At 41.6% G+C, this 27,359-nt stretch overlaps 1 protein-coding gene across 8 annotated transcripts in view; it reads left to right on the forward strand.

The window, feature by feature from the left end:
• Positions 1-27,359, forward strand: part of HRH1 (histamine receptor H1) — a 125,112-nt gene that overhangs the window by 49,315 nt on the left and 48,438 nt on the right. For 2 of the 8 annotated variants that reach the window (XM_020981044.2, XM_020981046.2), the window contains exon 1: positions 11,869-12,550. The exons of 5 other annotated variants lie outside the window; for them this stretch is intronic. Coding sequence is in view for 1 of the 3 variants with exons in the window: in XM_020981045.2 (XP_020836704.2) it covers positions 26,846-26,926 (81 nt within the window). In the remaining 2 variants the exon portion in view is untranslated. Of the gene's footprint in view, positions 1-11,868; positions 12,551-22,938; positions 26,927-27,359 lie in introns of those variants that run through there. One more of the 8 variants, XM_020981045.2, reaches the window with a different exon arrangement.

Genomic DNA, 27,359 nt, shown 5'->3' on the forward strand with positions numbered 1-27,359 from the left:
AAAATACCTTCGAGTGTTTCTAACAAGTACACCGAGTCTTCATAGTGTTTCAGAAGCTAGTTTTCAAATAGAAATGTGTGACCTGGCTGCACACAAATCCTCTCTATAGATGGCTATTGGCCATTTACAGAGTGGGTCCCCAGTATCTCAAAGTGTGTCAACAAGCATTTATTAAGCCCCTACTGTGTGTCAAACACTGAATGCTAAGCCCTGGACATCTCACACATGAACCGGTTGGATGTGTGTGGTATAGTGGAAAGAGTGTTGGATTTGGAGTCAGGGGCCCTGGGTTTGAAATCAGGCTTTGCTACCAGCTGTGTGACGTTTGGCGAATCACCGAACCTGCCTGGGCCTCAACCTTTGATCTCTCAGCTCTAAATTCTATTACCTTATATCTAGCCATACATTTGCCTGGAAGATAATAAAGGACCCACTGAGCATCCCCATTGCTTCATAGAGGGGGCAGGGGAGAGGTAGCAATAGAGTGTAGTAGAAAAAACCCTAGTCCTGCAGTCAAGACTCAATTGCTTTGTGCCTCAGTTTCCCCCAGCTGTAAAATGGAGATGATACTTATATTACCTTCAGAGGTATGCCAGAGGCAAAAGCTGATCATAAAATTTTCAGCATAAGAATTTACATAATAATGTATTATAATGTAATAATGTTTTCATAAGTGGGCAAAGGCCATAAATCAGGCCTTGGTGTATTGCCTTGTTAATTGTCTAGACTTAAGAAAGTGACAGAGAAAGTCTAAATAATACAGATTCAACTTAAAGTGCTATGGGCACATTTTTCCAATCTTGTTATTTAACCATTTACTAACACATCCTTGGTTGCCTATTCCCAAAGGGTTGTTGTGGGGAAAGTGTTTTTCAAACCTTAAGGTATCATGGAAATGTGAGTTGCTATTTAAAGGAATAATCTTTAGAACAAGATATTCAGAATTTTTTTTCAGCTATCTCTCTGCTAGGCTGTGAGAGATGCTAAAAGAGGAACCATAATCATCTTGCTACTCCCTTGAAAACCTCTCCCTCTCCTCAGAAGAGATTATAATCTAGTTGAGGAGGTAGGATCTAACTATTCTGGGAAACAGTTAAATAGCAACTCAAGACAAGGGAGGATGCAACATTATGTTGAAACTCTCTGATTATATTGAAAAACAGGATGGCTCAGATTATGACTAATGGGAATTCAGAGGAGGAAAAGACTGCAGCCGGTTTGAGTAGTTGAAGAAGCCTTAACGGAAGAAGGACTTGAGTTGAATCCTGAAGAATGGGCCAGACTGGGCTAAACAGTCTGCTCAAGTCAACAAACATTGATTAAGCACCTCCCATGTGTCAGGCACTGTGCTAAACCCTGGGAATACAAAAAGAGGCAAAAAACAGCCTCTGCCCTCAAGGAGCTTAATGGGAGAGACAACATATAAACAAATACATACAAAGAGGCTATATATAGGATAAATAGGACAAAAATTAATAGAAGGAAGGTGTTGAAATTAAAGGGTGGTTGAGAAAGGCTTCCTATAGAAGGTAGGATTTTAGTTGAGACTTAAAGGAAGTCAGGGATGTCAGTAGTCAGAGCAGAGGAGAGAGGGCATTCCAGACATGGGGGACAACAGGAGAGAACGCCCAGAACCAAGATGTGAAGTGTCTTGTTTGTGGAACAGCCAAGAGACCAGTGTCACTGGATCTGAAAGTATGTGTTACAGAGTAATGTGGAAGAAGTCTGGACAGGGAGGAGGGGTCTAGGTTATGAAGGGCTTTGAATGCCAAACATATTGTTTTATATTTGCTCCTGGAGACAATAGGGAGCCACTGGGGTTTATTGAGTAGGGTGGGGAGGGAATGTGACATTTGGTCCAACCTGTATTTTAATGCATTACTTCAGTGGCCGAATAGAGCACGGATTGGGGTGGAGAGAGATGTGAGGCAGGAAGACCCATTAGCAGGCTATTGTAAAAATCCAGGTGTGAGGTGCTGAGGACCTACAGTAGAGGGCTGGCAGTGTCAGAGGAGAGAAGGAAGCTTATTTGAAAGATGTTTCAAAGGTGAAATCAGCAGGCCTTGGCAACAGCTTGGATATGGGGGTGGGAGGAGGGGGGTAGACCAGGAGTTCATGAGAAATCCAGGATGACTCCTAGGTTGCAAGCCTGAGGGACTGGGATGACGGTGTTGCCTTCTACAGTAATAGGGAAGGTAGAGGTTTTGTGGGTTGTCCTCTGCAATAATAAGGAAGGGGGAAAGGGCTTAAGGGGTAAGATAATGAGTTCCGTTTTCTGCATAATTTAGCCCTCCCTACATGGAGGAAGACCATGTAAGTATGGGAGAGGAAATGAAGAGAGACTATGTAAGGGTTAGCGAGAATCCTGGTGTGATGGGAACATGGATTCATGATAAGAAAAGATGGGGATTCCTGAAGTAATAAAGTTACTCTGGACTTCAAGGGAGTGGTTTCTCTCTGGGTGGACTCCAAGCCCTTCCTAGGGAAGCAGCATAGTATATCAACTTCTCCCTCAGTACATATGATCATAGATCATAGCATCACAGATTTTGAACTAATACAGAACCTTAGAAGCATCTAGACCACCTCCCTCTCCATTTTACAGATGAGTAAACCTAAGCATGGAGAGGTTAGAGTCTTTATTGTGTATACTTGGCTTCTATTGTGCACCTCCTGTGGCATTAAGGAAAACACGTAAGTTTCAGTTAATTTTGCACTCTCCTTCTGGACATGCATTTGATTCAATTCAACAAGCATCTCAAGTACTCACTGTGTATAGGATGCTGTTACATCTGGTGGAAAGAACAGAAATACAAATTATAGACAATATACAAATAAATATCATTTAGGATGATGGGTGATCATGCATAAGGAAGAGGCAAAACAAGTCCTGAGGCAAATGTGTGTGTAGGAAGGTTATTATCAAATTGGTATAAGGTACAAGGAAAGCTTCTAGGAAGTGCCTTTCCATCCCACACACTGAACCAAGGGAAACACTAGTTATATTAATTAGCTGCCTGCTACATACATCCCATCCATTCACTGTCATCAGGAGGTGTCATTGCATATTCTGGCGAAAAGCTTGGAAGGAAAGCATCAGGATAATTGTTCCTGGAAGAATAGAAGCAGAGATAGATTTACTTTTCCCTTTCACCAGATGAGTGAGACAGCTTCATGCCAATAACTTAGACCCTTATTCCAGCATCTGTGGTCTTCCCCAATGGATCTTTGGTGGTACTCAGAGAACCCTGAGCAAAAGGAGGCAAGGGAGCAGAGGAAGCCCTCTTGTCTTGAGAGTATTCCAGATGCTGCAGTTTATCTTTGGCATCTTGCCCTTTCAAGTACTCATCTTGCCTACAGTGGTACCTTTCCCCCAACCTAGACCTGTCTTGCCTTACTCATAGATGGGTCGGGGAATCCCTGCTAAAGTGATTAGCTAATAATTTAAGATACTGTCCTGCTCAGAGGTGTTCACATTTAATAAGAGGCTCTCAAAGATGGAAACAGGGAAAAGGGGAGGAGTGGGAAATGAGACTCAGAAAAAGCAATCTGTAATGGTGGAACTCCAAGGGGACAGACAAAATATTTTGGAGCAGGGATCCATCCAAATTCGACTGGGTTAACTACATACTCTGTCTACGCATAAACCTAGCCCAGGAGTTAGTAGCTATCCACCCTCTGTGAATGACTCCCACAGAGCCCACCACTGTGTACCCAGTAGATCCTTAATGAATGTTTATTGCATAGACTTGGCTTATGTCCACATTTTCATGGGCTAGACCATCAGTCTCAGCGACTTGATGGTCCCTGAAGGCCAGTTCTGCCGGCAATCACAAAAACCTCCTTTTCTCAAAAATCTTCCTTGAAACCCACTTTAGACTTCCTTCTATTTTGTCCAAACTAAATCTAAGCTAGTAGTGACCATAACAAGAATTGTGTGTGTTTTTTATTGTTTCACTCTGTTCTTTAATTCTAATAAGAATTTCCTTGTTCCTATTCCCCAACCAGAAACTCTGCTAATGAATTTCCTCCCATCACAGGATCTCAGCCCATTTTAAAATTCTATTAGCCTCTTTTCAGGGTTACTGTCTATAACACATTCCACTTACTGCAGAGCTCCATCTTTCTGGAATCTTCCTAAAGGCCCACCTTGGGAATTCTCCACCCTTAGGGTGTGGAAAGCAAAACCTTAGATCTCCACAACTGTCTGAATGTCCTGCAGATCAGAAGGAGAGAGGGAATAATAGCCAGGCTCATAGGATTGTAGATTTAGAGCTGGAAAGAACTTTGTATGCCACCAAGTCCAACCCCCCATTTTACAGATGAGGAAACTGAGACACAAAAAAAGGTAACTGACTTGCCCAAGGCCACGCAGCTAACAATTGTTTGAGGCAGGATTTGAACCCAGGCCTTCCTAATTCCAAGTCCACTGACCTTATGTCTACATGTAAACATGAGAGGTCTACATGTAGACCTCAGGCCAACATGCCAAAGTCATTAACATTCTTGAATATTCCAGTAGAATGAAAGTTCCCTGAAGACAAGGATTCTCATTTGTTTTCTGTCTTTGCATCTGTATTGCCCAACTGAGTGCTTTGTATATATATTAAGCTCTTAATAATTGTTGAAAACAGTTCAAAATGGAGATTCAGAGTTTCCCATGCAATCTAATTTTTCTGTTGATGTTTGGTGGTATTTTTCAAGTTCCTAAAAATAGGGAAAAATAGTTTTTTTAATAAAAAAAATCCTTTGGATTTTGGATTCTTCCTTGTTGAATAGAATGTTTGGGAAATAAACAACACTCCTCAGTGATGAATAGCAAATCCGTTGACATTTTGACACCAAGAAGAAATCCAACCAGTGCAATCCAACCAGCATTTATTTAATAAGCACATGCAGAGTGTCAGGCACTTTTATAAGCTCTGGGGATGCAAAGACAAGATCATGTCCTTTCCCTCAAGGAGTTTATTTTCCGCAAGGGGATGTAACACGTGCACTGAGGTATAAAGACAAAGTGATTTTAACAGGGAGAAAATCCACCTAGAGGAGGTAACACCTAATCAGAGCCTTGAGGGAAGCAGCTAAGGGTTCAGAGAGGCAGAGAAGAAGGGAGAGTCTGCCCCAGGCAGGCAGGTAGCAATGGAGACAACAGCTAACAGGTCAGATTGGCCAGAAAGTAGAATGTGTGAAGGAATGTGATATAAATGAGGCCAGAAGACAAAATTGAAGGCAGATTCTGAAGGACTTTTAATCCCAGGCTGAGAAGTTTGTCTTTTGTCCTAGAAGAAACCAGGAAGGTCTTTTTAAGCAGGGAAAGGCCTATAGAACAGCCCCCATCTCTGCCCCACTCCAGCTGTGTCTTGCCATGCTGTCAAAAAGAATAACATTAATATGAATGGACAAAAGGTAAGAATGGGCCAGTGTTTTAAATTAATTTTTTTCTATTACCAGACATTTATTCCTGCCAACTGACAGAGGAAAAGAAAACCCTTGAAATTCTTAAAGAATAAACAGAGTTAAGCAAAACAACTTTGGTGGCATTATAGTTACAGACCTTTTACACACACACACACACACACACACACACACACACACACCTCACCACCACAATACAAATACATTCCCTAAAGGCTGAAGAGCCAGGTTTAATTGATGGCAACATGGAAATTCAAGGGCCAAAGCCCAGTTTTACCAAGTGGTCCCTAAGTGCTGAGCACCTTCTCAACAAAGCTAGGGAAACATGGTGTGGGTGTCCTAGGAGGAAGCATTTTCCAGTGGATAGGGCACTGGACTTCAAGTCAGTTTTAATGCCACCTGCTAACTCAAAGTCCAATGCTCTTGTAACAAACTGAGACCAATATGCTCATCTAATATCTTAAGTACAAATCTGCAAAGAGAGGTGATGGAAAAGGATATAGAAGCTGTTTGTGAAAATGAAATGCTTTTACTACCCTCTCAGTCTCCCAAGACCATGAAAAAACTAGTCAGTTGTGTTCCGTTCCAAAAACTTTTGCCTCCCTCCTCCAAGAGAAATGTCTCAACTACTAAGGATGTTATTTCTTTGTACCTTGGACAGCTGCCATAAGAGGCCAAGGAACCAATTATTTGTTGTTCCTGAGTAGAAAAAGGGAGGGAGAGCAGGGGCAGCTAGGTGGCACAGTGGATAGAGCTCTGGCCTTGTACCTGAGCTCAAATCTGACCTCAGACACTTGATACTTACTAGCTGTGTAACCCTGGGCAAGTCACTTAATCCTGATTGCCTCACCAAAAAGCAAAAAAGAGGGGAGAAAGGGGGGAGGGGGAGAGAGAAGGTGCAATTATCTATCAATCACAACTAATTTGTTCATGGTCTTGGAAGACTGGGAGAATAGTAAAAGCACTTATTAAGCATCTATTGTGTTCTAGGCATAGTGCCAGGATCTGGAGAGGCAAAAAATAACTACTCTCAAGGGATAGTTACATTCTAACAGGAGAGACAACAAGGACATATGTAAACAAGCTAGGTAGAAATGAGAAAAGTGCATCAATCAAACAAGCATTCTTTCATTCAGGAAAGAATACATTTTTCACAGAATCACAGATTTTGAATAGAAAGGGACCTTAAGACTTATCTAGTTGAACTCATACACCAAAGGAATTCACACTATAACATGCCTGAGTGGTCATCCAACCTTTGCTTCAGGACCTCCAAGGAGGAACTCACCACCTCCGTAGGCAGCAACCTATTCTGCTTTTGGATAGCTCTAATTGTTTGGAAGTTTTCTCTGACATCAATCTAAATTTGCTCCTCTGCAAACTCCACTCACTGCTTCTAGCTTATCAGGTGCTTGCTATGTGCTGTGTTTTCTAGCCAGTCAGCCAGACACTTTTTCTAAATGGTGAATGCCCTCTAGATTTCTTGAGGGTGGCTCCCATGTGACCACCAGCACCTTGCTTCCCTGTGCTGTGGAGATGACCAAGTAGATCCCTATCCCTCTCTCTGAAAATATTCAGATTCTAAGACAGAGAAAAGGTCCTGTCTTAGATCATGATTACCTCATTTATTTAATCAGCAAAAATTTACTGTTTGCAGAGTACTGTGCTAGGCATTGGAGGATATGCAGAGTTTAGCTTAAGACACTGTCCCTGCTCTCATGAAGCTTCTACAGTCTGGTAGGGGGATAAGAAGAAAACACAGATAACTATAACGCACAATATCACATGATAAATGCATTGGAGGTACAAAACCAAGTGTCATTCAGACTAGCTCTCTTTGGTTCTGGGGTTAGTCCACTTAGCCCAATGACCCTCAGCACTTAGATGTAATTAGCATAGGATTTTAATTCAGGAAGGGACTACAGAAGCAAGAATGATAGAGCAGGAAGGAATCATAGAATATGGAATGCTGAAATTAGAATAGCCCTAAAAGCACAGATGATCCAAGCTAAGAGATGAAACCTTTCATTTTACACAAGAGGAATATAAGACTTAGAGAGACAAAGTGGCTTGACCAATGTCACATAGGTATTAATTAATAATTAAGAGCCCAGTGTTGGATAGAAGGATGAGTATGGTGTTGGGAAAAGAACATTGGACGTAGAGTCAGAAAACATGGGTTCAAATTCTAGCCCTTATACTTATTCACTATATGAATCTGGATCTCATTTTGACCTCTCTGCTCTCATTTTTCTCATCTGTGTATAGAAACTGATGCCTCCTTCTCATGTAAAAGGTCCCTAGAACAACCCAGGTTCAGGATACTCTGTGGATCACTATGTACTCAAAACCATATTTTCCTAGCCCCCACCACTGTAGTTGCTTCTTTTTTTCCTAATCAGCCAACGGATACAGTTCAAGGCAAGGCAGCTAGGTAATCCAATAAACTGAACCCAAGACTTAAGGTCAAGAAGACTTGACTCTTTCAAATCCTGCCTTAGAGGACATGTAACTAACTTGGGCAAGTTACTTCCTCATCTGTAAAATCAGGGTGATACTAGCACTTATCTCACAGGATTTTGTGAGGGTCAAATGAGATAATGTATGTAAACACTGTGAAAACCTTGTAACCATATAAATACTGGCTATTATTATTGTTATTAACAAAATAGCATATTTAAGAAAAGTTATAGGAAAACACCCTACCCCTCATAAACTACTGTCTCACCATCACTGAGGAAAGTGAACATGAACAGAGACCACACTATGTGGGGTACACAGGTGTCATGGAGTGTGACAACAGTGTCTTCTGGTGATGTCCTTCTGCTGCTTCCACTGGGCCTGTTCCCCACTGGGTGCATTGTGTCTGCTTGGTGTTGCTTCATGCTACAAGGGCTTCATCTAGAACCTAAGGACTGTCCATCCAATTACCTATAATAATCTGGGCAATTTGCATTCTTTATCTACTTGGGTTTATACTTTATCTACCTGTGGACACTTAGCCTGACCATCGCAGTACCAATCTTTTAGAAGAAAGGCAGGTCGACAGGCTTGCCACTACATATAGCAATCAAAAGCCACGCACAGGGCAACCAGATTAAGACTTGTCTTTTCCTTTGAATCCCTATGTCTGGATAGAGAAGGCAGTCCACTATTCTATTGTAGCCAGTAGTTGGCAGAAAACAAGGTCCTGTGGGAACCAGTTGAAGATAACCTGTGGAGTGGGAGCCTTGGCCAACTTTGCAGTTTTGCTGAGGGCCCAGCCCTGGCTGAAGGTGACTCTCTAGATAATTGTGAAAAGAGGCCAGACCACCTGCAAGACATTAGGGGAATTTGTGTCATCTCCTGCTTTTTTCTTTCCAGTGTTTACTTCCAGGGAAAGTGTTGCTAACTGAAAGAAGGAAGCTGAGTTCATGATTAGCAAACCATTTTACATAAATATAGCATGTTCCCACCCAGGAGAGGCTCTTTTCCAAGATGCAAGGGCTGCCTGGCTCCTGGCCGTGGTCCTGGCTCTGAGGAACGGCTGAGAAAATGCTAGAGCCCTGCACAGAAAGTCCATGAAGAGTCCCTGCAGTGTAGAGATAAAAATATTTGATTTTGGGTCAGAAGGGCTGAGTTCATGGGTTAGCTCTGAAATTCACTAGGTATGTGGCCGCAGGAAGTTCACATAGCTTCTCTGGGCCTCTATTTCTTCACTTGTAAAATGATAATAAATACATTACCTCCCTCACATTGTTGTTGTGAGGAGATCTTAGAACGCTATAGGGATGTACATTATTATTTTTTAGTCTGGATAATTAGTGTTCAAATATTCGTAGAATGCAAGAGGCATGAGTTAACCCCACACACCACACCAGCCAAGATTGTTGAAAAGAAAGAAATTTGGGGACAGTTTGAGTTAACTCCTCCACTAACCAGATTAATCTGGGACCTAGATGGGGCCCTTTTAGCAAGGAAAAATATAAAAGCAGTTTTTAAGATTTTGGAGGAGAGTTCCTGAGATCCCAGAAAACCTCCTTGCCAGGGGCTTTTATCTTTCTGAACTGTTTTTAAACTTTTTGGAAATTACTTCTCCATAAGGTTATTGAATATTTTTTAGCAAAAGGACAAACCCTTGTGCTCTGAGTGATTCATTACACCAGTTAAAGAACAGAGACCTGGAAAGATCTTCAATTTCACTGTGGTAGGGAGGGAACTCCCAGTGGAAAACCTCTCTAGCAATATAGATCAGCCCCTGCCATGTGATGTATAATCTAGTTGCTGGGACCCAGAAAAGTTAAGGGACTTTTCTAGAGTCTCACAGTCAGCCTGTGTCACAGGTGGTACTTGGTCTTCCTAATTCTGAGGCTGGCTCATACACAGTAGTGAGGATGATAATGCTTGTTTCACATGCCATCTCTTGCTTCTTGCAACTTAAAAAAAGTTATATTATTTATAAATACCCAATGGGTCATAAAACAGGTAGATATATACCTTTGGGCTGCCAGGGGAAATGTCCTGTTCAGAGTCCAAATAGAAGAAGAATTTCAGGTAAATGGGAGGTTTGCCACAGCTTCATATCACACACAAGCTTGGTGCTGAAATCAGTCACTCAGTCAGGTCCAACTCTTTGCGACTCCATGAACACCAGGCCCTTCTATCCTTCACTACCTCTTGAAGTCTGTCCAAGTTCATATTCCTTTCTTCCATGGTACTATCAATCCATCTTATCCTCTGCTAGGATAATGGCCTCGAGTCATGACAGCAAGGGTTAGATATGAATAAAGTTTGTCTACTTCATTAGCCAAGGTCCTTCTCAACTCAAAAATTCGGTGATTGTTGAGCAATCTGGAAGAAGGCTTGCTGCATGTTGTGTGAAAGCCCTTGAGAAGGATTAATGAGAGGGCATAAATAGGAAGGACCCAGGAGGACATGAAGGCAGAGGGTTGGCTGCTAGCAGTACCTTTCGAAGGATTACCTGCATCGTGGAATCACAGTTCAATTGCAGTGTCTTGCACGCTGTCTCTGGACCTCTATAGTAAACCCTGAAGTCTTTGTGAAAGAGGGCATGGTTATCAGCAGGGCTGATTGAGTATTAGTGGTGCCTCTCTCTAATTCTGTCCTCACAGCCTTATGGGTAGCGCACAATGAGATTCCTTCACACCTCCACCTCACTTATTTCCATAATAAAATCTCCTTGCATGGCATACCACATGGCACTGAATTCTGTGCCATCGCAGAGTGTTCTTGTGAAAGTATGATGCATTCATCACCAAGAAACTCATCCTATCTCATCAATGCCCTCCAGTTGCTTATGCTTCTCTGGTTGGAAGGCTGGAAGAAGGAACAGAGAACTCCTCCTGTGGCCTCCCTTCACAAAGGACTCAAAATCCCAGACATCTCTTAATTTGCCACTAGATCCTCTGCCCGATTTCCACTCCATCATCAACATGCCCCCTCTGGCATCTTCCCCTTTTCAGCTTCCTTTTTGTGTGTTGTCTTCACCCATGAGATTGCAAGCTCCTTGAGGACAGGAACTGGTTTTTTTTTTCTTATTTGTGTACTTAGCACTTAGCTCAATGCCTGGCACATAGTAGGCGCTTAATAAATATTTGTCATATTGTATTGTATTCACCCACCCCCTCAGATCTCTGCCTAATCTTTGATCCTGAGCTCTGAAAAGGTTTCCTGCTTCCCAGGCTGTCAGATGGTTCAAGGCATCATTTCAATTCAATTCAACAACCATTTATTAAGCACCTATAATGTGCCAAGCATTACACTAAGTACTGAAGATACAAAGACAAAAATCCTCAGACAGTCACTGCCCTCAAGGAGCTTGTATTCCATTGGTTATTGACTCAGGAATAAAAATGGTACTGTTTCAGATGAGATAAGAGGGCTAGATTTGGAGTTAGCAACCTTGATTCAAAATCCAGGAAGACTCATTTCTCTAGCATTCTCTAGCACACTCTGTGTGACCTTGGGCCAGTCTTTTTACCTCCAGACCTCAGTTATTTCATCTTCAAAACAGAAGTTGGAAAGGATGGATGAATTAGATTAAAAGTTCTCTAAGGTGACTTCAGGCTATAAATCTATGATCCTATGAGTCTGGGAGGTTTTCTACCACAAGAAGCTGTATGCACTGACAGTAGCAGTTTTGTCTTCTCTCCACACTCTGGGATTTCTTGGAAGGTTCCCTTGGCAGGCTTTTGTAAGCATTAAGAAATTTGTATTTGAAGGTATCTCATCCCAGAGGCCTATTACTGGCAAGGGCCCTGGAGCCAAGGACATTGAATAACCCCAGATTAGGTCACCACCACTTGCATGGACTTTCTGTAGCAAACAGATATCTTGACAAGGCACCAACATAATTGTTTCAGCAAACCAAAAGTATTTAGTCCCCTGTATGTCTGATTTTGAATAGACTATAAGCTGGGCCCAAAATGAAACAGAAGGAGGAGAGCTAGCTGGATTGCTTTGGAGAAGTTGCAAGGTTATTTCATAACCCCCAACTTCTCCCTCAAACAAAAGTTCCTTTTTTTATACCAGTTATCTGCCGGTATCATATAGCTCGCCTCCAGCACATAGAGTGTATGCCAGCTTAGGGGAGAGGATGTACAGAAGTAACATAGGCTGGGAAGGCGTGGATGGGGTGAAATCTGTATCAATCATTGGAGAAGATGTCTGTATCGAAGAGATGACAGCTCCTCAGCATCTTTGAAAGAGAGTTTCTGTCTCACACTAAAGTGCAGCTGTCTTTAAGGAAAAGACTCTTGGATCCCAAGGGCCTGGAAAAGTCACCTTGAAGAGGTCCATACTGAAGTAAAAAGAAAGCAAAGGAGTGGATTCTTCTTTGGGGAGTGTTACACATTTGCTTATCTGTCCTCCTGCCTGGCTGAGCAACAGCAAACGATATCATCTGAAACTCACAGCTCTCATCCAGACTGTGCCAGGAATTCGCTGTGGGACCTTAAATGAGTCATTTCCCTTTCTGGGCCTGTTTTCTTCTCTGTAACATGAGGGGGCCAGACAAGACAATTGCTAAGGTCCCTTCCAACTCTAGCAATCTGGGAATCTAAGACTGAACATTCTTCAGATCAGTACGTAGACTACGTGGTGCCTTGAAGAGGAAGTGTTGTTGCCACTGGAGTAGGTAGGAGCTTGACATGCCCTCTTCTCTATTCCTGCAGTCCCTTCTGCAGGTCCTTATTATATTCTTCCTGAACTAGGGCAGTAGTCTTCTTCCCTTAACACTAATTACTTATCTCAGTTTATTTCATATGTGTGTGTGTGTGTGTATACATGTGTGTGTGTATATATATATATATGTATATTTATGTATGTATATATAGAGTATGTGTATGCATATATATAGTGTATGTGTGTGTATATATGCACATGTGTGTGTATGCATATATATATACATATACATATATATGCATATATTGTTTATATACATTGTTTACATACGTTCCCTCCCATTGGACTGCAAACTCCTTGAAGCCAGAAACATTTTTGCCTTTCTTTATATCCCTAGCATTTAGTCCAGTGCTTGTCATGTAGTGGGCATTTAATAAATGCTTGCTCATCAAGGCTGTATGCATGGGTCTGGTCAAACTCCACTTCCACTCAAAAAACTTCAATAACTCCTTTTGACAAGTCTAATAATTCAATTTTTCCTGGCATTCAAGGCTCTCCAGAAGCTAGAGCTTCCCTCCTTTTCTGGTCTTATATTACTCTCCTATAAGCACTTGATGCTTCAGCCAGACATCTCCTCCCCCCAATATAGCCTTCTCCCCCATATCTTGACCTCGTTTCTATTTTGTCTCTCTTCCTTTTAATGTATTGATATATTCTTCATACCTTTAAAGCTTAATTCAAGTATTGCCTTTTGCAGAAAGATTTTCCTGACTTCCCCAATAGGTTATGACTTTCCCCTTGGACTTTACACTGTACCTTGGTCTGTGACTTTTTTTTTCTTTTTTTTTTTGTTTTTTAGTGAGGCAATCGGGGTTAAGTGACTTGCACAGGGTCATACAGCTAGTAAGTGTCAAGTGTCTGAGGCTGGATTTGAACTCAGGTCCTCCTGACTCCAAGGTCAGAGCTCTATCCACTATGCCAATCTGTGACTTTCTAATACGTTTATTATATAATATTTTGTATTGCAGTTAGCTGAATTGGTGTCTTTTCCCTCTACTGGTTCTATGAGAACAGCCACTGTGAATTACCTAAACTATCTCTTCCCCCTTGCTTGGTCACAGAGCTCTGCCCATAATAGGTGCTTAAGCATTTGCTGCATTGAGGTATCAGAGCATTGTATTGTATTAGATGATTTGAGAGTCTCTAGGAAGGCCTCTCTGCCCAAATTATCTCCCTGAGGGTCTTCCTCTCCCAGATTCTTTCTTTTGAGAAGGCAAACCAGGCCACCTTTTGCCTCAATTCTTACCTAGTCTTTAACCACTGAGTGGGTGTTGCCTCAGCAAAACTGAGACTTGGGAAGGACCTTAGCTTAAAAAGGCCAAGGTCTCCCACTGCCTCTGGGGCCATCTCCAATCATCCTGACCTATGTCTTGCCCCTGGACCCAGATGGCTCTGGAGGAGAGAGTGAGGCTGCTGACTTTGCACAGCCCTCACTCACTCAAATCCAATTCACTTGCAAGTGAAGACATCACCTCCTGGTGTCATTGGTCCTCTTCGAGAACAAAGGCCAAACAACAACAAACAATCTCTCCCTAGCCTCAGTCGATGAACCCACTATCCACAACTTCTTCCATGATGTGGCTTCTCATAGAAAGCTTCATCACCCAGCCCCAACCTACCCTCCCATTCTTATTACCTATTATTCTCCTTCATACACCAAACTGGACATTGGACTGCTCTTCATACACAGATCCCCATCTCCCATCTCCAAGCCTTTGCATTGGCCGTCCTAGGATGCACCCTCTCTTTGCCTCTCTTAGAATCTTTAGTTGCCTTCATGACTCAACTCAAGCACCATGTTCTACAGAAAGCATTTGCTGATCCCCTCCAGCTACTAGCACTGCCTCTCACCAAATTGTCTTGTATCTCTTTTGGGTATCCTTACTTATGTACATTCTGTCTCCCCCAGCTAGATTATAAACTCCTGGAGGGCAAGGATTGTTCAGTTTGGTCTCAATTACCTTGATCCCAGTTACATTGGTTTAAGACATTTGGCTTCTAGAGAGTCAACCAGTTGTCATTTGGACATTCAGATCAAAGAGCCTCTTAGAACAACTATATGACCTTATGCAAATCACTTGGCCTCTATAGGACACAATTTCTATATGAGTGATGTTACTTTGCTTTGTGAGAACGAAAAGAAAGAATATGTCTGAAATTTAGATACAATCACGCAAATGCAGGGCCATAATTCTGGGCCTTCTATTTCTGTATCTGTATCTATGTCTCTGATGGCATGGTGGAAAGACCATTGAATTTGTAGTAAATAAAGATAACAATTTAAATCACATCTCAGATATGTACTAACCATTAAGCAACTTTTTCATAGGGCACTTGACCTCTAATGCCTCAGTTTCCTCTTCCGTAAAAATTAATATAACATTCTCAAATATGAGATACAAGGATCATAAATTTAGAACTGGAAGGGAATTTAGAAGCCATCTAACATATACACACCTAGCTTACAGATAAGGACCCTGAGGCCATACTGGTTGCCAAGAGTCACATCACCAGTATGTGTCAAAAGCAGGCCATGACCCTAGGTCTTTCTGACACAGAGGAGGCCAGCTATGTATCTATGTATGCCTTATCCAAAGGTTGTATCTCCCCCAGTGCTGACCACAGTACTCTGCACATAGCAGGTGCTTTAGAAGTGTTTCTTATTGTCTTCTCCCTTCCTAAGTATTTTCACAAAATTAAATTTAAAATGATGGGATTACCCCCTCTCAATTGGAGGCAGGAGGAGGTCTTGCTGAAATAGAGTCACCTACGATAGGCTGGAGACTTGGAAGACTTGAGACAACCATAGAGGTGATCTCAATAAAACTATTTTTACCTGAAGTATTCAGATAACAGAAAAGGTTGCTTGGTCTCAGTCATCTCAGGAAGGAAACTTGTTCTCATCTGCTTATATTGACACAATTATTGTCCATCGGTTGAACAGCAGCCATTTCACTCTAGGGTCTGCATAGCAAGAAATTATGCAGATAAAGTAATAGAAGTCATGAGCTTTTTAAAATATTTCATCTTGAATATGGGTCTGGGCACATCTGGGTTGGATTTTAGATTCATAGAATTTCAGTGTTGGCAGAGACCTTAGCTATCAGCTAATTCAATCCGCTCATTTGAGAGATGGTGACATGGAGACCCGAGAAGGACAAGCAACTTATCTGGGGTCATGCAGCTCCAATAGCAAAGCCTAAAGTAGAATCCAGGCTTCATGGTCCAGAATGACCAATTTCTGTACCCTTGGAAATTAAAAATAACTGATGCCAATGTCGCTTTCAGTTTGCAAAGCACTTTAAATGCATTATCTCCTGTGGTTCTCACAATAACCCTATGAGGTGGATACTCTAGAGATTAGACTTCTAAGAAAATGTATTCAAAGAGGGTAAGTGTTTTTCCAATGGCACATCCAAGTGTCAGAAGTGGGACTGAAACCAAGGTCTTCTTGACTCCCAATCTATGATTGTATCAACGATACCAAGCTGTCTCTCCTCACTCAAGCACTTTATAAACCAGTAGGAGGAAATGCAGGGATAATTTGCTATTTTCCATTAGAGAGTAAAAAAACAAAAACAAAAATTCTGCTTATTCCCTAATGTCAATGATATTCAATCATAAGCATTCATTTTGATTGGTTTTAATGTTTGTTTCAAAGCACAACTTGAAAGTGCTTTTGGAAAGCAGATTTGGAATGAGGAGCAATTGGGGGGGGGGGCGGATGTGAAGAGGCAGATTTAGACTGGATATGAAGAAAAACTTCCTAATAATTCCAAACTGTCCAAACATGGAATGGGCTGCCTTGGGAGGCAGCAAGTTCTTCTTTCCTGGATGTCTTGAAGCAGTAGTTGAATGAAGCATTTGAGTGAAGCTTGGTAATATAAGACATTTGAAAATGGAGACTGTCTCAGTTTTGTTTTGTTTTTTTGTTTGCTTGTTTGTTTGTTTTGTTGACATTGTATCCCTAGTACCTAGAAGAGTACCTGACACATAGTGCTGTTAAATAAATGCTTGCTCATTGACTTGAGTTACAGGTTGGGCTAGACAGCCTCTTGAGGGTCCTTCCAACTCTGAGATTCTGTGATTCCGGGGCAAAGCAGCTCTTCTGAGCCTCTTGGAACTGCAAAGCAAAGCACTTGTCCACATAAAACAGATAGCATAGAATGAATGTCAGAACTTCCCTTAAATGAGTCATCTGCACTCCACCCCAGCATTCATGGCTAAGATAGTGCTGGGGGTGGAGGAGAGGCAGAGTCTGCATTTAATGATTTGATGTTCTTAACAACAGGTTCTCTTTTGCAAGGGCATTTTTTTAAGTGAAAACAACATTCAGCAACAAAAGAACCATATGGTTACAGCTGTTGTTGTTTAATCATTTTTCAGTTATGTCCAATTCTCCATGACCCCATTTGGAGTTTTCTTGGCAAAGACACTGGAGTGGTTTGTCATTTCCTCCTCCAGCTCATTTGACAGATGAAGAAACTGAGACAAACAGGGTGAAGTGACTTACCTGGGGTCACACAGCTAGCAAATGTCTGAGGCTGGATTTTAACTCACGAACATCAGTCCTCCTGACTCCAGGCTGGGCACTCTATCCACTGCACCACCTAATGATTACACACATCCCTACAAAGTACCCTATTTGTTCAACAAGTATAATGCCAACTATGTACAAAGCCCAGGGCAAGTCCTTGGAGATACAGAAATAAAACTGAAACAGTCCCTACCCTTACAGAGCTTATATCCCACTGGGGGAGGGGGGTCAGGGAGGAGAAGACAGGAACAGGTAAGAGGCACAAAATTTTAAAAAATGTAAACATATGTATGTGTGTACATATATACATTGTATATATATACACATGTATGCATACATATACATATATATATATATATATATATATATATATATATATATATATATATATATATAATGTGTGAATATATAATTTGAGGAGGGGGAAGAAAGGCATTAACTGATAGATCAGGTAGACTTCCCACACAATGTTGTTCCTGTGTTGAAAAAAAAAGCTCAGAGTTCCAAGAAACAGAGGTAAGAAGGTAATACATTCCAGATATGTGATAGTCTATGTGTCAGGGTCAGAAATGGAATACCATGGGGCAGCTAGGTGGCGCAGTGGATAGAGCACCGGCCCTGAAGTCAAGAGGACCTGAGTTCAAATCCGGCCTCAGACACATAACACTTACTAGCTGTGTGATCCTGGGCAAGTCACTTAACACCAATTGCCTCACCAAAAGAAAAAGAAAAGAAAAGAAATGGAATGGAATACCAAGTTCAAGGAACAGAAAGCAGGCCAGTTGAACTGGAATGGACCATGTAATAGGAAATGTCTAGAAAGGTAAGGTGGACTGCAAATACCAGACTAAGAAGTTTGTGGTTTATCCTGGAAGAAACTGGGGTACCAGGGAGAAACTTGGTCACATTAGAATAAGACAGGTACCCAGGAACTGAAATTATAATAAATTGGGGGAGTGACATGGTCCAAACTATGCTTTATGAATATCACTTTGGAAGCTATGAGGAGGATGGATTATAGAGGGAAGAAACTGGAAGCAGAGGGGCTTTTTGGAGGCTACTGGTATTGTCCTGGGATGAGGTGATGAGGGAACAAACAAGGAGGGTGACCATGTGGGTGGAGAAGAGATAGATGCTGGAAAGCTGGGTAGCGCAGTGGATGGAGCACCAGGTCTGTAGTCAGGAGTACCTGAGTTCAAATCTGGCCTCAGACACTTAGTAGCTGAGTGACTCTGGGCAAGTCACTTAACTCTAATTGGAAGAAGAAGAAGAAGAAGAAGAAGAAGAAGAAGAAGAAGAAGAAGAAGAAGAAGAAGAAGAAGAAGAAGAAGATGATGATGATGATGATGATGATTCCCAGAGGAATCAGTGATGAAAAGAAAGACCCCATATACACCAAAGTACTTACATCAAAACCCTCAGATATTTTCCAATGAACTTCCATGCAGCCATGATTTCCCCTTCCTGTACCTGAAAAGCTGATTTTTTTTTCTTCCCAAGTGCAAATTTTTAACATTTATCTCTCCTGGTTTCATCGCAATTAGATCTGGCCCAATATTCTAGCCCAGCAAAGTCCCAGAAAGAAAAGGCTAGAGAGATCTCCCTCAGTACCTCATTTTCTCTTGGAACACACAAACAGTTCTCATCCCCTGGGGTTTCTCTGACCTTAGCTATATCACTATGCAAAGACTGACATCTTGAAAGCTACATTCTCACTTAGTCATAGAATGTCAGAGCTGGAAGGGACCTTAAAAATAATTTAATCAAACTACCTCGTTTTTCAGAGTAGTACCCAGAGGCTCAGACAGAGCAAGTCACTTGCCAAATGTCATATGGCCGTTTAATGTCAGAGCCATGATTCAGACCCAGGACTGGTTACTCCTAATCTAGTACTCTTTCTATAACACCAAGAACCCAGATTGGACTTCAGGCACAACATGGCACCCAATGATGGTCTCTGACTTGACTTTAGAACTTTGTTGGCCAATCTTAAGCACCAACAGCTTTATACTGTTAGTACCTGTGACATATATACCCTTCATAGAATTACTAGCCCTACAGGCTACAATTCATACCACCTACTACATACTTGCTTCCTATCTTCATTATCTCCCATTTGTGTGGAGGGACTGACCTCAGCCTCATTCATTTGTATGAAGACCAAAGCCTAAGGTGAGTTATTCCACAGAATCTGAGTCTAAAACCAAGAAATCAGTCCTCTGGTAAATGGACAGGCAAAATGAAAAACTTTTTTAAAAAAATCTTAGCTGATTCAGTTCCAAGGGCCAAGAAATCAGAAAAATTTTGAGTGAATAGTTGATACCAGGCTGACAGCCAATGGCAGGGACCCAGTAGCAGAGAGAATGAGGTTCTAGGGCAGGAAATGTGGTTTCTGGAGGAACTTGGGTAATAGGTTCATAGAAATAAAACTGACTTTTTGGTAAACTGGGGTACAAGGTAGAAACTTGGTCACATTAGAATAAGGCAGGTACCCAGGAACTGAAATAATAATAATAATTCACATTTTTATAGCACTTTGAGTTTTGCAAAGCTATTTCCTCACACGAACCTTGTCAGAGAGGGAATGTAAATATAATTATTCCCATTTTACAGGTAAGGAAACTGAGGTTCTGAGATGCCATATGATTCCACATCTGGTTAGTGTCTGAGGCAGAACTCAAAACCAGGGTTCTTGATGCTAGCAAAATACTCACCAACCCACAGAGCTTTATGGAAGGAATCTAGTAAGTGGAGAGCTGGGGGTATCAAGGTTAGAACAGAAGTGATATTGACCCATTCATTCATAAATTATTAGAGCTGGAAGGGGCTTTAAAGATTATATGTAAAATCTAATCACCTCTGGGTTTTTTTTACATTAATTATTTCTGGTTATACCTCCTTCCTCCACCCCCTGTCATTAAACCCTTCTTTATATCAAAGAAAGTCAATTAAATTAAAACAATACAAGAATTTCTGCTGGTAATGTATGAAACACTCTGCTCCTGTAGTTCCCCACCCATCTACCAGGAAGAGGGAGTTCTGTTTCATCATCCATTCTCCAGGACCAAAAGTCTAACTTTCTTTTAGTGTTCATTTCATTTCTATATTATTGTCATTGTGTTTATTATTCTCCTATTTCTATTTATTCTACTTTGCATCAGTTCATATAAATCTTCTCATGTTTCTCTGATTTCCTCATAGTTGTCATTTGATGACAAAGGATGCTATTGATGATGACATTTCACTACATTCATCTTTATATCCCCAGCAGATAGTACAGTGCCTGGCACATAGTAGCTATTTAAAAAGTGATTATTGATTGATTGATTGATCAGTCATTCTCTAATGGATGGTCTGTCACTTTGCCACTACAAAAAGAGCTGCTGAGTATTTTGCTATTTCATGGGCCTTCCTTTCTGTCTTTGACCTCATTGTCAATGCCCTCCTTCAGAAATGAGGAAACCAAGGTCCAGAGAGATTAAGAGATTTGCCCAAGGTTGGCATAGCTAGTTAGTGAAAAAATGGGACTGAACTAAGATTTTCTAACTTCTAATCCTGTGTTCTTTCCACTGCACTGTGCTTACCCAGAGTTGAGTTAATAAGTGACTGTCCTAGGAGGGCTCTTTGTATGTCCCCGATCCAGGGGCCAGACTAGCCCTAGATTCTGGAACAAGTAAAGGCTAAATGCTTCTAGCCTGAGAAGGTGGGAGAGACAGAGAGCCAGGCAGCCCATTACAGACAAGAGAGAATTAGCAGTGAATGTTGTGAAGCCTGGATGCGGTGTCAGTTCTGGTAGGCCTAGAGCTGTATATGTCTCATGAAGATTTGAAGGCCTGGTACTGGTTAATTATCAGGTGGTAAATTGTTTATTGTTTTAAAAAAAAGTTAATATACAGTGAGCAGAGGACATTTTCATTTTGGGACAACTAACTGAATCAGAAACACAAAGGATTGCTTAGGTTCAAGGCCATAACGAACCTTTGGAGGTCAGCAAGCCTAGGGGATCATGACCTTTTTACAATCAATCAGTCAATAAACATTTATTAAGTGCCTACTGGGTACCAGGCACTGTGCTAAGTGCTGGGGACACAAAAAGAAGCAAAAGAAAGTCCGTGCACACAGAGAGCTCAAAATCTAATGGGAAGACAACAAACACACACACACAAAGGAGCGATATACAAGATAAATAGGAAATAACTAAGAGAAGGAAGACACTAGAAGTAATAGGAATTAGGAAAGTCTTCCTCTAGAAGATGGGATTTTGGTTGAGATTTAAAGAAATCCAGAGAAGAGTCAGGAGGCAATTACGAGGAAGAAGAGCATTCTAGGTAGGGGGGGACAGCAAGAGAAAATGGTGGGTGAAAAAAAAGATGGGGTGTCTTTTTTGTGGAATAGCCAGAAAGTTGTGTCTCTGAACTGAAGAGAATTACTGGGGAAGTAAAGGTGCAAGGAGACAGGAAAGGGGGTGGGAAAGACAGTTATGGGAGGGAGATAGATTATGAAGGGCTTTGAATGTAAGCTATTGGCACCTGGAGGCAATAGGGAGCCATTGGAGTGCATTGAGGAGAGGAGTAACATGATCAGATCGGCACTTTAGGAAAAATCACTTTGGCAGCCGAATGGAGGATGGATTAGAATGGGGAAAGACTTAAGGCAGGCAGACCCACCCCAAGTGTGAAATGAGGAGGGCCTACACCAGGGTGGGGGCAGTGTTGGGGGCATAGTGGAGAGATGTTCTCAGAAGAGGAATCAACAGCTTGGATACAGTGGATGAGAAATACTGAGCAGTCCAGGATGACTCCTAGGCTGTGAGTCTGAGAGCCCAGGAGGATGGTGTTATCCTCTGCAGTAATAGGGAGGGCTTGGGAGCATCTGGTGAGGCCTAGGGACCCCTCCTCAGGCAAAAAATGTTCTTAAATGCATAAAACAAAATGCATAGGATTACAAAGGAAACTAACTCTGTTGAAATGCAGTTATCAAAATATTTTAAAAATAACTTCATAGACCCTAAGTTAAGAACCCCAATCTAATTCAACCCTGTCATTTTACAGAGAAGGCTCAGAGAGGTTAATCAGCCATCTCAAGGTCACCCAGTTGTGTGAGCTGAGATTGAAAACCAAGCCTCCTGTTCTGAAGCCTGGGGTTTGCCAACGTACTCACTGTATTGTGAGGCTGCTCCTCATTTCTAACAAGAACCTTCCTCCTGTCCCCCCTCCATTTTTTTCCTTTAGAGAAAAAAAACAATAATGACTCCTTTTAAAATGCAACCATCTTCCAGTTAAATTTTTAATATTCAGGTCTGCCCTTTGTAAACCAAGTCCTCCACATGGATATCATGGAAACAATAAATATTTGGGAATGGTGTTTGCTAAATAATTCCTGGAAGGAGCTATCAAAGCTGCTTTGTGCCCTTAAGTGCTGCCATATTTAGTCATGTGTACTTATCCAAGCCCCCAGCCCAATCCCCAGAGAAATTCCTGGGCCACCCCCCACATTCGTTGGCCAGGAAGCATCCCTCCTACAGTGTGGGGAAAAAGCCAGGTCTTTCTCCTCCAACTGAGCTCAAAGTCGATATCCATTCATTAGACTTTACCGGATTTTAAGCTAGAATTGAGAATAAGTTATGATTTTTTTATGAGCTCTGAGAATGTTCAGGGTGGGGAACAGAGGTGGGGAAGAAGATGGAGGGAAACAACCATGGTTCACTTGATAGCAAATGTTTATTTTTTAGAAAGCTCTGTTTAGGTGTGGAAACAAAACTCATACCTGTTTATTTAATGACAGAATCAAGACTTAATTGTATGCTTTTTTGCATTTCCAAATTTTCTGGCTAATAAGTGTTTTCCAGGTCTAAATGTGTACAGATGCAGAGGCACTACAGTCCCCACTGCTCCCTGGAATAAGATCTCCAAAAAGGGGAACCAAAGCTGGGTGTGTCATCAGCCAGTCTGAGAGTGAGAAGATGGGTTTCATCCCACTCTACCTGTAATGGCCAATCATGAGCATTGGCTCTAACACAACCATACCTACCCTTATCCATCAGTACATGAGAATATATGCCCCTGCCTAAAATACACTCCATCTTTACCTTGGCCTCTTATAATACCAGCTTCCTTCAGAGGTCCCCCCAAGGTCTCTCCTATCATCTCAAATGCTAGCACCTTCCCCACAGCAAAAAAAAAAAAAAAAGAAAAAGAAATTATACTGATTTTGCATGCATTTTGTATTTACTTTTATGTATGCATATAGTTTTCCTAGATAGAAATGAAGTTCCTAGGAGGCAAGGACTTTTTTTTTTTAATCATCATATCCGCTGCCAGAGCGCAGCACGGGTCCTGGAACATAGAAAGTACATGATAAAGCTTCTTCATTGAATTGATTTGATTTGCCTACTATAAGCAAGGTATTCTACTAGGGCTGACGATAAAAGAATATTGACATTACTAGTTTGTTGATACATTTACTAGCTGTGTGACCCTGGGCAAGTCACTTAACCCTGTTGGCCTCAGTTTCCTCATCTGTAAAATGAGCTGGAGAAGGAAATGGTGGTATCTCTGCCAAGAAAACCCCAAATGGGGTCACAAACAGTTGGACATGTCTGCATAACAACAAATAATAGTAGTACAGGTTTTACTTGTGGCCTGATATTCTTTGCTTTGCACCCTGCTACTGCCAATATTTGCCAATATTTGTTCTAATCTGCTCCCATTTACACTGTATACAACTTTTCAATACATGGTTATTTTTATATTGTCTCCTCTGTTAGACTATAAGCTCCTTGAGGGCAAGGACTCATTTTTTCCTTTCTTTGTATTCCCAAGGGCTTCCCTCAGTGCCTAGGACATAGCAGATGCTTAATAAATGTTTGATAATGGAGATATTGTTCCTGCCCTCAAGGAACTTACATTCTACTTGAAGGAGGGGGCAGGGAGACATGTACACAAATAATATAATATGAAGAAGAATGTTATAGTGGTGAAGGACAAGCAAAGGTGTTCTCAGAAATTTGAGGAAAGAGAGAGGGTAGAGAGGGAGAACCAGAGGAGACTTCATGAAGGAAGTTGCATCCAAGCTGGGTCTTGGACAAAGGGAGGGTTTCAATATCGGGAATTTGAATGGGGCAGGGGAGGCATGGAAGAGAAATATTGAGAAAATACTGAAATTCTGGAGAATAATAATGAACATTTCAAGAACATCGTGAGTCACTTTCACATACTGTTCCAGGATGACTAGCAGTTTCAATTTCCACCAGGTTAAAGGACAATGAGCAATTTTTCAGAGTTAGAGTCCCGAAAGTTTTAGAGCTAGAAAAAATCTCAGAGATGATTTAGACCAGACAGTCAGGAAACAAACTTCTATTAAGCACTTACTATATGCCACACACTAAGCTAAGTGTTATGGCTACAAATACAAGCAAAAATGAAGACAAACCCTGCCCTCAAGGAGCTTACGTTCTTTTTTTTTTTTTTGGCTAGGCAATGGGATTAAGTGACTTGTCCAGGGTCACACAGCTAGTAAGTGTTATGTGTCTGAGGTCAGATTTGAACTCAGGTCCTCCTGACTCCAGCGCCACTGCTGTATCCACTGTGCAGCCTAGCTGCCCCATTTTATTTTTTTTTTTTTACTGGTTAAGTACCTTTATTTTTATAGAGGTAATTCTTCATTATCTCACTATGCTCCAATCCTCCTAACAATTATATTCAAACAAATGCCTATGTAACAAAACCAAATGTGACTTCTGACCCATCCCAGCTCTGTATTTGTAGAGTTACTCCTGGATGTCCTTTGGGACTGACTCCAGAAGCCACAGTATCCAGAGGCTGCCAGTGAGAATTCATCAGGGAGTCACAGGGCTCTTCACTTCCCACCATAGACTCCTTGTCCAGGTTCTCAATGTCCGAGGCAATCTGCAGATCTCCAGTCTGCACTTTATCACTATTTGTAAGCCAAACCTCTGACAGCAGCTAGAATTTCAGCTGTATCTTTAGTGTTCTCCTTTGCAGAGGAGATGTTCTGAACATTCTCATAAAATATAAAGTTATGGTTATACTCAAAATGTGGCTCAAAAGCTAACTGGTAATAGGTACCACAATTGGTCCAGTTGTAACTCAGCCTTCATCCATTGCCAGTACCAGAAATAATTGCTTTGTTGGGTTAAATCAAAATCTAGAGATTTTTGAACATAACAGCAAGCATGGTAGTATGGATGGGTATTATTCCTGGCCTGCTATTGCCAATATTTGCCAAGTTTTGTAGTCCGTGTGAGGAAGTTAACAATTGTCCTTAGAATCAGGAAGACCTGACCTCACATCCTGTCTCTAATACTAACTGGCTATGTGACCCTGAGCAAGTCAATTCAATTCAATTCAATAAACATTTATTAAACACCTTCTATATGTCACAAACTGTGCCAAGCACTGAGGATACAAAAAGAGGAACAAGACAGTCCCTGCCTTCAAGTAGCTTACAATCTAATGAGGGAGACAAATGCAAACAAATATATACAAAGCAAGCTATACAGAGGATAAATCAGAAATATTCAGAAGAAGGAAGGTATTGGAATTAAACAGGGTTGAGGGAAGTTTCCTGTAGAAGTGGATTTTAGTTGGGACTTAAAGGAAGCCAGGGAAGTCAGTAGTGAGAGCAGAGGAAGGAGAGCTGTCCAGGCATGGGGGTCACTTAACCCATCTGTGTCTTGGGCAATTCCCTAGGACTTGCCTCCTAAATCAAAGTTAGGCTGTATGATCTGTGGAGAGAGTTCCCAAACAAGGAGAACCCCATGAATATTTGTAGGTGTAGTCTAAGTGAGGCTCTTCTCTTCACCAAGTCTTTCCTTCCTTTGAACTCTCATAGCTAGCCCTTTGTTCAAATCCTGCTGGTGGATTTATTTTGCGTAAGAGTAATTTCTAATCTCCCCAAATATTGTGAGTTCTATGAAGGCCATAGAACCAATGGGTTCTAAGAAGGTTCTGTGAGGCAGCTAGGGGGCACAGTAGACAAAGTGTCAGGCCTAGAGTCAGGAAGACTCATCTTTCTGAGCTCAAATCCAGCATCAGACACTTACTAGCCATGTGGCCCTGGGCAAGTCACTTAATCGTGTTTGCCTCAGTTTTCTCATCTGTAAAATGGGCTAGAGAAGGAAATGGCAAACCACTCTGGTATCTTTGCCAAGAAAACCTCAAATGGATTTACAAAGAGTTGGACGTGGCCAAAATGATGAAACAGCAACACGATGCCATGATTCTATAATACCCACCCCACCAAAGACCTCAACAAACACAACTCACCCACTTACCTTTCCTTTATCTTTCTAACTTCTTCTTCCTCCTCCTCCTCTTCCAATTCTTCTCCTCTTTAAGCTCGAGTCATGGGAAGCATTATCATCATTATGGGGAGCAATCAATCTTCATTAAGCACTTACTGTGTGCCAGGCACAGTGCTTAGCACCAGGGATGCAAAAAGAGGCAAAAGAATCCTGCTCTCAAGGAGCAATGAAGCCATAAGTCAGATCAGAAATAAACCAGCTCTGCTTGCTTCCAGTTCCTATCCCTAGAGCAAGATGCCAGCAGCACTGGATGTGCATAACCCAAGTTACAAATGGACAGAGGAGAAGCAATGCTGTCTCTGGACCTCTACTTCTTCATCTGTAAAATAAGGAGATGGGACTAGTTAGTCTCCAACGCCTCCCCTAGCACTAATATTCTATATGTTATGTTCCAAGATCTTTCCAGCTGTGGTATTCTGCATCTCAAGGTCCCTTCCAGCTACAACCTTCCACACTCGTGTTCTCAGGTTCGTTTTAACTTAATATCCTTTTGTTCTAGGATCCTATAACCAATGTCTTGACAGACCCAATGGTAGAACCCAATACAGAATCAGGAGACCCAGATGATCAAGAAGTAATGGAATCAATAACAATTAATAATAACAGCTCATATTGTTATGTCTCTTTAAGGTTTGCAAATCACTTTGCATACATCATTTCGTTTGAGCCTCACAACCCTGTGAGGAAAGTGTTTGGATTATCCTCATTTTACAGATGAGAAAACTGGGACTGAGAAGTGGCTCGCGTGGGGTCTGAGTGTCTAAGGCAGGATTTGAACTCATGTCTTCCTGACTCCACGTCTGGCAGTCTATGGATTGTGCCACGTAGCTTGTTAGGATGATGATGACATCACTGATGTCATCAAGGAATTCTACTATGTGGTTGCAGTGTGTGGGTGAC

Source organism: Phascolarctos cinereus, unplaced genomic scaffold (assembly GCF_003287225.1).
Source record: "Phascolarctos cinereus isolate Bilbo 61053 unplaced genomic scaffold, phaCin_HiC Scaffold_4;HRSCAF=312, whole genome shotgun sequence".
Lineage (NCBI taxonomy): Eukaryota > Metazoa > Chordata > Mammalia > Diprotodontia > Phascolarctidae > Phascolarctos > Phascolarctos cinereus.